The following is a 15000-nucleotide window of genomic DNA, read 5'->3' on the forward strand; positions in this document are numbered from 1 at the left end:
CTTGCTGTATGAATAGAGGCGTAAAAGGAGAAGTGTCTGTAGAGGAACTTCGAGTTATGAATGTCCTGCTTCTGTCTTCCATGCGGCAAACACAGATGTGGATAAGATTTGTATCCTCATTTGAACAGTTGGGTCAGATTTAATGGGTCTCATGAGGTCTGGAGAGCATGTTGCGTGTAGGCAGATGAAGCTGTGCGGGACATTAACTGTAGTGTGCACTTGTGTTTGTGTGGAGGTTCAGTCTGACCTTTGCTCCTCTTCTTTCTGTCGAAAGCTTCGTCTTCCTGCAGCTCTATCACTCTCCATTCTTTGGCAGTGAAGCCAACAAACCCCTCCTGCTGCCCAAAACTCAGGTGAGGAGACCATCTCTCTTATAACTGGGCAAATCTCCCATATGCTTTACATCTAAAGTCACACCAAATTAAAAAATTGAAAAAAAAAAACTTTAAATTATATATATTTGTCTTTTTATTTATATATATATATATATATATATATATATATAATGTTTATATATGTGTGTGTGTGTGTGTATGCATATTATCCATGGTAATAGTATTTGTTATAATTTATGCAGATTTTTGTTTTAAAATCTGGATAGGGTCAGGGTTATTATTTATAGCTAAAATTAAAACATTTTCATTAATCAAAATAAAACAAGCATTAACTAAATAAAATAAATAAATAAATGAAAACATATTTTGGCAAGCCAACATTTCACATTTTAGTGTAAGTTGATGTATTCAAATAACTATTACTAGAAAATAAATAAAAACTAGTGCTGTCAAACAATTAATCACTCTTAATCACATCCAAAATAAACATATTTGTTTACATAATATATGTGTATATTTATTAAGTGTGTGTATATATATAAAAACACACACATATAGTATATATTTAAAAATATTTACATATTATTATTATTATTATATATAAATATATAATTAATATATAAATGCAGCATTTTCCTTAAATATATACATGAATGTGTGTTTATTTATATATACATAATAAATATAAACAGCACATTCACATATATTATGTAAACATTTTTTTTTATTTTGGATGTGATTAATGGCGATTAATTGTTTGACAGCACTAATAAAAAAAAACGTTTAAAAATTGACCAAAACACAACATAAAAAAAGGCTAAAATATTAAACTATAAAATCAAATTTTTTTTACAAATAAATATATTAAAAATACTAACAAAAATATATAATGGTACTAAAATATCAGTTTGTGTAGGATATAACTGGATCAGACTGAATTACAGTCATCAGAATGGTTTTGCATTACAGTAATGAGATCTTAAAGGGAAAATATTTTTTTTTATTCAAATAATAATACAAATAAATAAAAATATTTTTTGACTTTCATTCTATAATTTGGATGTAGATGTAGGTTTTTTTTTGAGACTGACCCAATCACTTTCTATGGGCCTCTTCATCGTCCTCATATCAATGTTGTTCCCAGCTGATCGATCGAGCCGTTAAAGTCCTGGACCAGATGCCTCCGTACGACACTCATAAGATCGGCGTGGTGTTTGTAGGAGCCGGGCAGGTAGAGTCACGTTCTGCTGGTTCAGAGCTCGCTGGAAGGCTGTGTGATTGACCGTTGTTTATTATCAGGCCAATAACGAGGTGTCGATCCTGTCCAACGAGTACGGCTCCAACCGCTACGCTCAGTTCCTCACGGGCCTGGGAAAACTCATCCACCTGAAGGACTGCGACCCAGACCAGATCTTCCTGGGAGGACTGGATCAGTACGGAGACGACGGAGAGTTCACCTACTGCTGGCACGATGACATCATGCAAGGTCAGGCCAGAATCAGTGTTACCAATAAACATAACTAAATAACAATAGCTTTCATTAGTCTAAATAATCATTGTATTGTTACATGTTAAAATGCTAACACTTTACAACGAGCTTCATTAGTAAATGTTAATCAATGCATTAATATTAATGAACAATGAGCAATATGTTTGTCACAATATTTATTTATGTTTGTTAACGTTAATTAATACAAGTATAGCATTGGACGCTCATGTTAGCTCAGCTCCATTCATTAATATTAGCAGATAAAACTTTGGATTTTAATAATGCATTAGTGAATGTTGAAATAAATATATACTCAGATGAATACATTTTTAAGTATTTTTCATAGATGTTAACTAATGTTAACAGATGAATCCTTATTTAAAAGCGTTACCATTAAAATAATCTTTCTTAATAATAATAATAAATTATTTTTCAAAATAATCCAACATGTACAAAAACAATATATGTATATATGTTATTTTGTGTGTGTGTATTATCATTAATTGTACTTTAATAGTAGTAATAAACATAATTTATTATTATCATTATTATAAAGTTCTTAGAAGTAATGTAACAAAAAAACTAGCAAGTATGAGGAATATAATATTAGTCAGTATTTCTTTAGTCACTGCTGATTGAGCAACGATAATATAATAATTAATATTTTAATGCTGTCAAATGATTAATCACGATTAATCGCATCCAAAATAAAAGTTTTTGTTTACATAATATGTGTGTGTGCACTGTGTATATTTATTATGTGTATATATATAAATACAAACGCATGCATAGATATATTAAAGAAAAATGTTATTTATATTTTTAATACATTTATATATTATATTATATTATATGAATGTAAATATATGCATGTAAATATTTTCAAAATATATACTGTATGTGTGTGTATTTATATACACATTATAAATATACACAGCACACATATATTATGTAATCCAAAACTTTTTTGGATGCGATTAATCGCGATTAATCCCTTAATAGTAATAAGAATTATATTTAATTATATTAAACACTAGTAGGTGTATTCAAAGGTATATTTATAATTACTACTATTATTAGCAGATTTAGTTATTATTACTATTACATTACTTTTTATAACTATTTATTAACAAAACAAAAAGAGAGTTCCTAGAAGAACATAATAAATAAAAGCAAACCTGTGTAAATGTCAGATATGTGAAGTATGATGTATTTATGCAAGGCTTTGAGTGTTATTATGTGATGTTCGGAGCAGGAGCTGATGTTAATGCAGGTGTTTTGTTCGTCTGCAGCGATTTTCCACATAGCCACTCTGATGCCGAACCGCGAGAGCGACAAGGGCTGCTGCAATAAGAAACGCCACATCGGGAATGACTTTGTGGTGGTGGTGTACAATGACTCCGGAGAGGAGTACAAACTCGGCACCATCAAGGTGTGTGTGTGTGAGAGAGAGTCCACATGCATCTCATTTCTGTTGCTGCCACGTTCTTTCAGAAGCATTTTTAAATGATGATATTTTGTTTAGGGTCAGTTCAACTTCGTGGAGGTGCTTATAAAGCCTCTGGACTACGAGAGTAACCTGGTGACACTGCAGTGCCGGAAAGGTGAAACACACACACACATCTCTCTGAATCTAAGCGGCTTGTGTGTGTGTGTGTTTGTGTGCGCTCAGTAATGCTGTAACTCCTCCTCCTCTCTCAGATCTGGAGGGTTTGGTCGACACCAGTGTGGCGAAGATCGTTTCTGACCGCAATCTACCGCTGCTCGTGAGACAGATGGCACTCCACGCCAACGTGAGCCTCCTCCTTGTCTTTTGTCTCTTTTTTCCTGTGTCTTATGGAAGTTTAATTCTGCCACAGAACAAAAAATGTATCTTTTCTAAATTTGGACATTTTACCCTGAAGTGTGAGTTCATATCTAACAATTCATAGATCAGAGACTTTTTCCCTCGGAATTCTGACTTTTATATTTCGCATTTCTTCTCACAATTAATATTTTTCTATTTATTTTTTTTTATTTAATTTTTTTTTTTCTGGGAATTGTAAGTTTACATCTCACAGTTTTGAATTTCTTTCTTGGATTTCAATTTTTTTTCCCCCTCACAATTCAGATTAAAATTTTTTCCAAGGAAAAAAAAAACTGAAATATTCATTTTATTGTTTATCTGAGTTTTGAGTTTACATCCTACAGTCTTTTTTACACACCAGAATAAAAAAGAGATTTATAGACAGAGAAAAAAGTGAAAAAATGAATCAGAATTGAGAGCTAAAAAGTTGCAGATACCATTTTATTTAATGTTTTATTCCACGGTGCAAACAAGCTTCTATAGTTAGTTATATTTACACACAGATATTGTTGACCTCTGCCCCTTGTGTTTTTTGTAGTGCTGTCAAATGATTTATTGTGATTAATCATATCCAAACGTTTTGGTTTACATAATATATGTGTGTGTACTGTACATATGTATTATGTAAATATAAATACACATACAGTATAAATAATAAATAAATAGTTTTATTTTGGGTGTGATTAATCGTGATTAATCATTTGACCAATTTTTTTTATGCAACAAAAAAAGGCCTTTTCTTTTTCTGTCTGACAGCATTGTATGCAATTCATTCACTTAACATTGAGAAAAGAGTTCAAATGCTTAAACCAGAACTGTTTTGCTAGGTTTCTTCTAATTTATATTTTTTTTTTTACTGTTTTTTTTTTTTTGTGAGTACTTTTTAAATTTCACTCAGGTATGTTTTGGGCTAGATACATGGACTTTTAATTGAGCAACATGTCACATTACTTCCATGTAAGTGTGATTTTCTGAGTACTTTTCACATCCCTGACTGTGGATGTCATAATCCGAGGTGTTAGTTATGTGGAAAGGATGCAGAGTGAGCGCAGTAATAACAGTGTTTGCCTTAACAGGAAGCACAAATAAAGCAGTTTCTCTCAGCACGCAGTCTGTTTAACATAAATCTGCAGTTTTTTCTGGGGTAGTTCTCTTCCCACCTACTGCTGATAACTGGAGAGTGTGTAATAAAGCTGTCTGGCCTCCGAGGCCCTCCGAATTCCTGCCGGCTCCAGGAGAGAGCGCCCCACTGCACACATGCAGGTCAGGGGAGGATAAATGCAGAACTCAGGTTTCACCCGGGAGGGACACACACTGTTTTTGGGTGGATTATTAACTTCTTGTTTCCATGGCTACAAGAGAACTTTAGGAGACAGAAAGCACTTTAGTTTGGGAATTTATGTGCAATCCTGGCACCATGTTGCTATCCTAAATCAGCATGTGTCCCAGCATACGGCACTCGCCTCTCACAGTCCAATCAACATCTGACAGAGAAAATCTGATCCAAAGCTAAATTCAGAAGGTGGTCACAGCTTGTGTTTTCATTCTTCAAGCAGTAATTTCAAATGATCACATTGCATTCGAACCTTTATAATGAGAGTTTTATCTTGTGTAGATGGCATCGCTGGTGCATCAGTGCAGAGCCAACCCATCAGACGCCTACGCTTCAAAATGGTTGGCCAGATTGAGACACATCAAGAGGATCAGGACACGGGTACCAAAGCTCATATATGTGATTTCTAGATCTAGATTTAACTTTTGAATGTGAATATAGTGTCATTCAAAAGTTTGGGATCAGTACATTTTCAGTACGTTAAGTTTCATCTGCGCATCAAGGCTGCATCTATTTGATCAAACATACATAAAAACTGTATTATTGTGAAATATTACTGCAAATAATGGTTTTCTATGTTTATAATCTTTAAAGTAAGCTGTATTTTCTGCATCATTACTCCTCAGTGTCACATGATCCTTCAGAAATCCCTCTAATAGGCTGATTTATTACCATTGTTGAAAACAATTAAGTCGTGATACTTTTTTCAGGATACTTTGGTGAATATAAAGTTCAAAAGAACAGCTTTTATTTAAAATAGACATTTTTTTGTAACAATATACACTACTCTTTAAAAGTTGGAGGTCACTATATTATATACGTAGTCTTTTTTGAAAGAAATTAATACTTTTATGCAGCAAGGATGTGTTCAATTGATAACAAGTGATAGTAAAGACATATATTGCAACAACATAACCCCAAAGTTTTGTTTGGTAGTATAATGTGTATATATTTATATATCACATGGAGGATGTCTTCTCCATCGACAGGCTCAGGAGGAAATTCAGTCACGCCCCACTCATGCAGTCTCTCTGACACAAAGCCACGCCCCCATGCAGAATAAACCCGCCCACCAGCCCTCCGGCTCTGCTTCAAACCCAGACGCCGGCCAGAGGAAGAGGCTGGTGTCCACCGTCGACGATTTCACAGACTTTGTCTAGTGAGAGACCAGTGATGTGTTTTAAATTGAGACCGAGAGACGCTGCGTTCCCATCAGTCCAGACGAACCAATCCACTCCTGAAGGCGGAGGGCAGAGAGGTTTGGTGTTAGTAAGATTTGATCACCTTTAAAACCACCCAACATGCCACAGGAAGTAAGAGATCCGCTCAGCCGGGACACAGCTTCACTCAACGCTGTGACTGTATGAATGAATTTGACAAAGCGCTGCTCTGACTGCTGACAGATGGATGTAAAGCACGCACTGGTGTTATCAGCAGCCAGTTTTAGCAGAACGACTACATTGCACACACACACGGTTAACACGCTTTCCTTTCTCTGCTAGTCTTCATCCAAGTGTTTCTTTCTCTAGAAACACACTCATTTCCTCTTGTTGTTTTTCTCTGAATATATTAAAATGTTCTGTGATATTAACGGTCCAACCGTTTTGCTTGGTTCCTGTTGTTTTCTTTGTGTTTGATGGTTATTGCTTATGTAATGAGTTTCTAATAGAACAACAGATTTGCAGAACAACAGCTAGTACGGTAAACCACATCAGAAGTGTGTGTGCATGTGTGCGCTTCGCTACCAAATAAAACACTCAAATGTGCAAATACTGCTGTCGTTTAGAGTCTACTTTCACTCTTTTTAAGACTATTGTTTTATATATAATTGTTCTATAGCCTATATTAAATGCAGTTACATCAGAAGAAACGAATACATTTTGCCTTTTTAAGGAAAATGTACGTAAATCACTGTAATTAATTCATGAAGTAATCATGCATTACACTCAACACTGCCTGTTAATTCACACATTTAAAGTTATAAGACAGTGTTGGGTCTTTTAGTGTTGATTTGAATCAGTTTCAATCTTGAATTGAAGCCCCACAGGAACCACAAATGCTTAGCTGTCATTCTTTATTTGACTTTGTCAAGTGCAAAAGCATGTAAAGCGAAGTGCTACAGCGTTACAAGTACAACAACACAATTCAACACAAGATGTCAAACTTGAAATCAACACATGACTGTACCTTCAGCATTTAATACCATAAAAATAAGACTTTACAATATCGCATGCAAGTATGTTTTGACAGTTGTGACTGGTTTGAAATGACAGACATGATTTTTTTTTCTGATAAAGAGTAATAAATATTTCAACGGCGATACTATCTTGCATAGAACTAAAAAGCCATTATATTTTAAAACGACTGATTGTGCTGTGTGCAGTTCTATTGGAAATAGCAATGCTTTCATTCCCTTCTTGGGTCTTATTTTTTCCTTTGGCCAAAGCATTTGTGTGAAATGATTGAACAAGAACAAGATTAAAACAATGCATTCAAACTCGAATACAATATTTACATCAGGGCACACCAATATGTACAGATAATCATGACCTTTCTAAACCTCATCTTGAATGGCCTGAATAAGAACATTACTGTAGTGGAAGTGACCTTTGATTGAATCAAAACTCCCTGTAGAGGATATTTTCGAGTGCTTAAGCAAATCATCACTCTAAACTACATTAATTTCAATATATGAGACCTCAATACATGTATTGTTTAAAGTGGAAAACAACAAACAAAAAAAAATCAAATCCTGGTTTGGGTTTTTAAAAAGAAGGTCCCTGAGAATCGTCACCGTAAACAATGATTTAATACTTCACAAAAGACATCAAATCAACACATTGTAGAAACAAAAACATGAAAATGAATTGTAATTAATATCCTGATGTAGCTTGTGTATAATACTCAAAGAGAATAGTTCTGGAAAGTTGTATGTGAAGAAATAGTACATACTAGTTTAAAATATGGCAGAGCACTAAAGCTTGACATTGAAATAAAGTGCTAAAAGAAACTTGAGTTAACTTCTTGTTACTTGAGTTGCAAGCTTTGGCAAAATTATACGAAGAGTATTGCTGTTGTAATTATCTCTTATGTTCGTACCAAGCTTATTTATTATTTCTGCAAAACATTTTCCATAACACATTCAAATTAAATCACACTGATGCCATCACAATCATTCATATTATAACATCAATACAAAGTGCTTTTTAAATTAATTTCAAAACATCATCGAAGGCAGCAACAAACATACTTCCATTTATCACAAGCTGGTTTTTCATTCATTAACAAACTACTTAACAATAATAAGGCTTTATGGAACATCGCATTTACATGCTGGAATAACAAATCCCCATAGAGAGGATTCTGGGAGTTGTGCTTGAATGAGGGATGTACCTTTGTCTTAATTCTGTCTCAACTTTTTACTTACTTCATCCAACATTTCATGTCCTACTATTACATTATCCCAAATATTTGTTCTCCCTTTAAATTCACACTTTCTCTCAGTTTTCCTTCTAATATCTTCTTCTCTCATTCGCCCTCTGGTCCATTTCGCTCTGAGAAACCTCTGAATGGAGCTGACATGCAATTATGTCAGAGAAAATATATTCGAAATCCTGAGGATTACTAGTTGTTTAGCACCCTGATGGCCTCTTCAGAAGTATGTTAGTGTGAGTGTATAAGTGTAGGTGGGTAATTGTACAAATTCATATGTTTTCTGATATGTTTTTCGCAAAAAGGCCATTATATTAAGAAGCATGAATTATGCATAAGTACCTCGAAGCATAGCTCTATATTTATGTAATGGCATCAAATATGTACCTGCAATCTGGGTGTGTTTTTATGTCTGTATGTGTGCGATTTTGTCAGTGTGAGCCCTTTTTGAATAAGCTGTGCCTATTCTGCATCAATGGGCGATACATATACCCATGACCTTAAGATAGCTTCCTTTAACAATACAAAAAAGAACGTTTCATCAAACCTAACTAAAAACATTGTACAAGAAATACCATCAAGCTTTAACTATCCTGCATCAACAGGCATACTGTTGTAGTCCTTCATTGTCTCTTCCAAGAGTTTGTTTTGTTGTTGCGACAGCACAAGGTGTGCTCTTGTCGGTTTTCAACCCAGTTGACCACCAGGGTCAAGAGGTTGGACTTGAGGTCACTGCAATTGGGGAAGGAAAAGGGAAACTTGCATTAACTGGAACGTCTTGAGGATTGTAGAAACCATGGTGTGACCTGCACCCAGTTTCCATCTTGAGACTTTTAGTAAGGCTGTACAAATCAAAAGACTTGTGGGCTGGAACTTAAGGCTATGGTGTATTATTTAGTTTTAAGCAACTAGTATTGCTTTCGCTCTTCTTGAAGGCCTGGTCACAAAACCTGCTGTCACCAGGTCCCCCTTTCTTCATGAAATGCTGTAACCCTTGAGCTTCAACATTCCTCGAGTTCCTAAGCCTTACAACTCCAATTCCAAATTCCCGCCTGTACTTATGTACTGACTGGTGAAACCTTGGGGTCTCAAGGTTTGGGGTGTCCTGAGATAGGTCTGTCTGTGTTGGGGTGCACCTTATTTTTAAGTGGGGGAGGTTTGTGCTTGCGTTTGCGGCTGGGATTCGTAGTAGTATGTGCAGGGTGCCGGAAAACACTGGAGGGAAGGTTCTCACTGTTGGTGGGAGAAATCCACTCATGGGAACGAGGGATCGGTACAGGGGTAGTTATGGCAGAAACAGGAGCAGTTGAGGAAGTGGATGATGGAGTGGGAACAGGGTTAGGGATGGGTTTGTTGGCACAGCCAGCAACCTCAGGTTCCCTTTGGAAATTTGGGTCCACCTTGTTGGAGGTTCCTTTTACTTTATGAGAAGACTTTTCTGCCCTTTGGCCTTTAGGTTGACTACTGTCCCGCTCAGGTGGACTTGCTTTGAGGGGACCCGAGTCCACCTTGTGAGGGTCTTTCTTAGTCTTGTCTTCATCTGCCACCATGTTACTAGGGGTTTCTTTAGTCTTTTGGAGACTATCGGTCTTGTGGGGATTCAAGTCCATCTTATTAGGGCTTGTGGGAAGAGAACTTGTGGTTTCTGAGAACTTCTCTGATTTCCTTGACCTTCGATCTCTCTTGTGAGGATTTCTCTCAGATGCAGGTGCACTTATTACAGTTCTCGGTGGAGATAAGCTACTCTCTGCCACTTGTGTACTCCTGTCTGTCCCCTTGTATCTATGTCTCTTCTGTCCTGCAGACTCAAGACTTCTGTGGCGGCGTACCCCTCTGCCCCGTCCTCTACTCTTCCTCAGCAGTCTCTCTAGGCGACACTCTGTTCGATACAGTTCCTCTGTGGCGTGGGTCACCCGGTCCAGCTGCAGAAGCAAAGCATCAAATGCTGGGAGGATTCTGCGTAGTGTTGCCTCCATCTCAGCTATCTCCTTCCAGCCTTGGCCTCCAACTATCACCCCAAGACCTAAAGTGAGGCCAAGTCCTAGACCTGGGGCCTCAGCCAGACTGCAAGGGCTGCTGGATCTGGGACACCAGGAGGCCTCAGATCCTCCGTCAATGCTGTCGGGAGTTGGGGGAGCCTCAGGAGTGTCAAGAGGAGGAAGACACAAGGACTTGCAGTCACTAGTTGAAGAGGAACGTGAAGGAGGGAGCTCCATACCTTCAAACCTCACCTTGTGCCGGAACTGTTGGTGAAGAAAGGCATAGTGGGTCAAGAGAAGGTGGTGGTAATTTAAAGGATAAAGGTATGCGATCAAGGTTTAATCTGGAGGACATGTGATTCAACAATGCTAGAGTATCGGTAAGAACCAAGCACTCTTTTATCCAAAGCAATTGACTGAATTATTTTATAAAGACAATCCCAGGGTTAGGAACCCAGTGGTAACAGCTCATGGCTCATTCTTTGGAGTGTTTTACCAGCAACCATTTACTCACCCTGAGCTTTAGCCATACCCAAAGTTACTAAGATTCTTATCTAGACCTGGTGATTCAGGGTGAATCTTTTCTACTCTGCAAATTGCTTGGGATGAAGGCCCTCTACAAATATACTATCAATATATGGAAGGGAAAATGGGATCCGTGGATAATTGAGCTATTCAATTTTGGTAAAAAGAATAAATAAATAAAAATTTAAAAAACTACATTGGTAACTCATTTCATTAGACAAAAGGGCAGGGAATCCTGAATATTATGGAAGAACACAGACCTCTTTAGCACGGCTGAGCCCCATCCACATTTTGAGGCGTCGCAGGAACAACTCCACCATTTCATAGTCCTGCAGGTCAACGGCTGGACGGTACAGTTCTGCCCTTGCCCGACGATAGTTCCTTAGCAATGCCGAGATCAAAAGCCACAACAACACTAGTCGTAGGAGAGTGAAGCTAATGTAGAAGATGAAACAGGAAGCAGTACATAGGGAGGAGCCACTGTCCGGTTGCAACGACAATAGTCCACGCCCATTAGAGCCTAATAACTTCAAGCAGGTAGAGCTAACAGTTCCATAGCCCTCCATGACAGAGTGGAAAAGCTAGAGGGGAAAAAAACATAGTACTTGTTTAAAGATTTTGCTAAACCTTTTTTTTTACTTTTTTATTTTATACATAGGACTAAATCCAGAATATCTGGTCTACGGGATTTTGACCTCTCCTTAACAAGCCACATGATCTGACACCAAAGAGTGTGGAAGAGGATATGCCCTGATGTTTAATACATTAGTTTTGTGTGCTTGCAAAAATCCCTCTGTATGTATGAGTAACAGCAATGGTGATGCTTGGCTTAACAAACAACTAATAACAATACCCAGTTTATACACAAAGTCACTTCAGCATGCCTAGTTTTACATTCCTGAGTAGGAAATTTGTAATTCAGGCAGAATCAGGGTCCTTGTACACTCAGTTATGTACATAGTTAAAAGAGACAGACATTCAGTTCAGATAAATCATAGTCTGACATGTGCTGTCCATGTGGTTTAAATCATTTTGCAGATGGTGTGCATCAGTGTGTGTGTGTACTAACCAGGTGTCCGGTGTGTGAGTATGCCAACAGGAACACGAGTAGAGTGATTGCAACTGTCAGCAGCTCCCAGAAAGATCTCCTTAGTGTTCTCCCGAAAACACCCCATTCTCTCATGAAACGCAGCTGGTGTGATGCCTAGAAAGAGAGACATGTTGTGAGTCATAAATAATGCCTCGTCGGTTTGTATTTTCATATCATTAATTATTGCAGAATTATTTCATTTTTTTGACTTTACTAAAGCATAGAAATGCTAGGGCTGAGGAAATCAATCAATGCATTGCTAAGGGTGTGGCCACTTGAGTGACAGGTGGATTGCTGCTGCTGACACTGGCATCGAGCTAGGTGGGCATGGTTTCAGCAACCAGCTCCCGCTTTTTTGCCCATTTTTCGATTATCTGGGCGTCGATGACGTGCTGCCAAGATGGCTCCGCCCACTTTGAGCTTCAAAAGCACTCAGGTGTCTACAGGTGACGTCACAGACACTATGTCCATGTTTTTATACAGTCTATGATCGCGAATAGTGAATTTCTGCATTGATTCTGAGATTTTCCAAATGCATCACGATTCTCTCTTGAATCGATTCTGAGCTTAGGTTTTAACAGAAGATAGTAGTGCATGAATTAGGAACATCCATTTTCTGCAAACTGTCCTTACACACACACTTGAACATAAAATTATAATTCATAAAGTTTGAAAAGTTTAAAGCTAATCACAAGGGTTTTTTACAGTGAGCTGTGTTTACTGAATGCATAAGCGCTCTTCTTCATAAGCATTTGAGATTGTGGTTAAAACTACATCAAAGCGCCATCTGCTGTTAAAAACTAAGCTCAGAATCAATTCCAGAGAGAATTGCGATGCATTCAGATTTATCATGACATCCCTAAAAAAAAAACACCTTGTTTTGATGAGAAACAACACAACAGGCAGTTATTCTACTTTGAAATATGCATTGTGTCAGAATGTCTGTTTTTGTTTTGGTCTCTGTGATTTCACTTACTGCCAATTTACCCAGCAGTATTTTGACACACCGGGTTGCCAGTTGGCGGAAAACACTGCGTCACGCAGCCATGGAAGTCAGCAAACGAACTGCAGATTCTGACCATCCTAAAAAGCTACAGCATCCATCTGAAAATCTTTATGAGCAATTTAAGACTCACAGGCAATTATGAGCAGATTGCGTGTGCTCAATCTGGCAACCCGCATGAGCATCGAGCCTGAGTAGGAGAGGGCAGGAGAAACAACTCCATGCAATATTCTGAATTTGGACAGGACTGCTAGCTGTCAGTATTATATACAGAACCTTTAAATATTTATTGATGTCTGGCCTGATGTGTACAGAAGAAGAACTTGAAGTGGGAATTTATGATTTATGAAATGTGCATTTAGCATTCATTTAGTTGTCCCGAAAAAAATAATTAGCAGGATAACCTGAGGTTAAGTGCCTTGCTCAAGGGCACAGTGGTTCATTCTTGTAGTTCTGAACTTCACCTAATACACCATCTCACACTATTCCATATTTATAAGCACTTGGAAAAAATTATAGAAGAGACTTTGCTACACCATTTATTACTTTATAAGGCTTGGCATTCTGCAGCTCCAAATGAAGAGCATGTTACTAACAATGCCAGAGTTATGGGTTTAATTCCCATGTGCTCACCTTGAGAATCAGCAGGAAGAGCAGAGTTGCACTGAGTTGGGTCAGAACCTGGTTCTGCTGAGCCAGAGGAAAGAAGTCTGTAAAAGTGTCCCGTAGTTGTAGAAATGACCCCCATTGGTGGGCGGACAGTACAGAGCGGCTCAGGTGTAACGAGGCGACACAAATCGCCAACAGCAGACTGCAAAAACTTGCTATGTTCCACAAACGCAGGAAATAGCCACGCCCCTGTTTCCAAACAACCGCGCCCTCACGTACGGAGAAATAGATCACGAAGACCAGGAGGAGGATCTGTGAGAGAAAACAAGAACTTAACGAACATCTGCATTTGTTCAGACAGCAAAAAGAACTGAAATAGTCGGATCAGCTTTCAGAAGTGTTCAGTGATTGGCTGATGTTACCGTGAGGAACAGTGGAAGGTCCATGCCGTGACGGAGCGTGTGGAGGCTGCAGGTTTTGAGGTCCAGACTCAACTGAGCATGCTCAGATACAGGAAACTCCAGCAGGAACGTGAAGATGGCCAGCAGATCGGTGTTGATGTTATAGAGGGGAAACTCCACGAATAAAACCCTGGTCCTGAACACAAATACACAAAACATCAGAAGACAGTCGTTCTTAGTATCGTTCCCTCCAGTCAGGTAGACTACTGGAAAATAAAATACAGTAGTAATATTTGTACCATGCAATGATTGAGAAATCAATAAATAAAATATAATAAAACATGTTTCACAAAAAAGGTTTTTTGTATATATATATATATTTAAAATTATATTCTATTATTATAATTATATATTTATATATTTTAATCTTTAAACAAAGCAATGAATTATGACTTGCGTAAACAAAAAAAAAATACATCATCTAATCTAATGTAATACAATATAATATAAAAAAATATATACATGAAAAGATTATGATTATGCATTTTTTTTGCTTATCAATCTGGTATCAAAAATGCTTTTAATTAATAAAAAATGCATTTTTATTCAAAAGTATTTAATCATCTGATAATCTAGTAATTATGATTTTTTTTAAAGTTATTTTCATTAGGTAATCATTTCACGACTGAAAATTGATAATACATTTTAAGCTCAGCTTTTAGAAGCCAGCTGTTGTTCTTTTTTTGATTTTATACATTTCCTAAAAGCCCTGTTTTGTGGTGCAAACGAGTGTGCAATAAATAGACAATATAAAACAACTTCCTCCTCCTCCTTAAGTCTTCTGTTGAGCATCTCCTCACTAACTGAGGCTTTCTATATCAGTATCTGTGTGTGAGTTGATACTCACAGCGGGTCGAGCCACTGGTGTGTGTTGAGCGATCTGATCAGCGCTCTGGAG

The 15000-nt window shown here is 37.3% G+C and overlaps 2 protein-coding genes across 4 annotated transcripts in view; one reads left to right on the forward strand and one right to left on the reverse strand.

Annotated features, from left to right (window-relative positions):
- Nucleotides 1–6775, forward strand: part of LOC132144048 (tuberin-like) — a 46100-nt gene extending 39325 nt beyond the window's left edge. For all 3 annotated transcript variants that reach the window (XM_059554770.1, XM_059554771.1, XM_059554772.1), the window contains 9 exons: nucleotides 275–353; nucleotides 1480–1566; nucleotides 1635–1821; nucleotides 3117–3256; nucleotides 3350–3428; nucleotides 3526–3617; nucleotides 5286–5384; nucleotides 5993–6412; nucleotides 6445–6775. In XM_059554770.1, coding sequence (XP_059410753.1) covers nucleotides 275–353; nucleotides 1480–1566; nucleotides 1635–1821; nucleotides 3117–3256; nucleotides 3350–3428; nucleotides 3526–3617; nucleotides 5286–5384; nucleotides 5993–6163 — 934 coding nt within the window. In that variant the 3' untranslated portion in view covers nucleotides 6164–6412; nucleotides 6445–6775. The remainder of the gene's footprint in view (nucleotides 1–274; nucleotides 354–1479; nucleotides 1567–1634; nucleotides 1822–3116; nucleotides 3257–3349; nucleotides 3429–3525; nucleotides 3618–5285; nucleotides 5385–5992; nucleotides 6413–6444) is intronic.
- A 285-nt stretch (nucleotides 6776–7060) lies between these two features.
- LOC132144049 (polycystin-1-like) overlaps nucleotides 7061–15000 on the reverse strand; it is a 78076-nt gene continuing 70136 nt past the window's right edge. Inside the window, exons 43-48 of the mRNA XM_059554773.1 lie at nucleotides 14950–15000; nucleotides 14064–14238; nucleotides 13666–13953; nucleotides 12009–12143; nucleotides 11200–11520; nucleotides 7061–10678 (exon numbers count right to left, since the gene is read on the reverse strand). The exon at nucleotides 14950–15000 is cut by the window's right edge and continues 75 nt beyond it. Coding sequence (XP_059410756.1) covers nucleotides 9524–10678; nucleotides 11200–11520; nucleotides 12009–12143; nucleotides 13666–13953; nucleotides 14064–14238; nucleotides 14950–15000 — 2125 coding nt within the window. The 3' untranslated portion in view covers nucleotides 7061–9523. The remainder of the gene's footprint in view (nucleotides 10679–11199; nucleotides 11521–12008; nucleotides 12144–13665; nucleotides 13954–14063; nucleotides 14239–14949) is intronic.

Source organism: Carassius carassius, chromosome 7, assembly GCF_963082965.1.
Source record: "Carassius carassius chromosome 7, fCarCar2.1, whole genome shotgun sequence".
Classification (NCBI taxonomy): domain Eukaryota; kingdom Metazoa; phylum Chordata; class Actinopteri; order Cypriniformes; family Cyprinidae; genus Carassius; species Carassius carassius.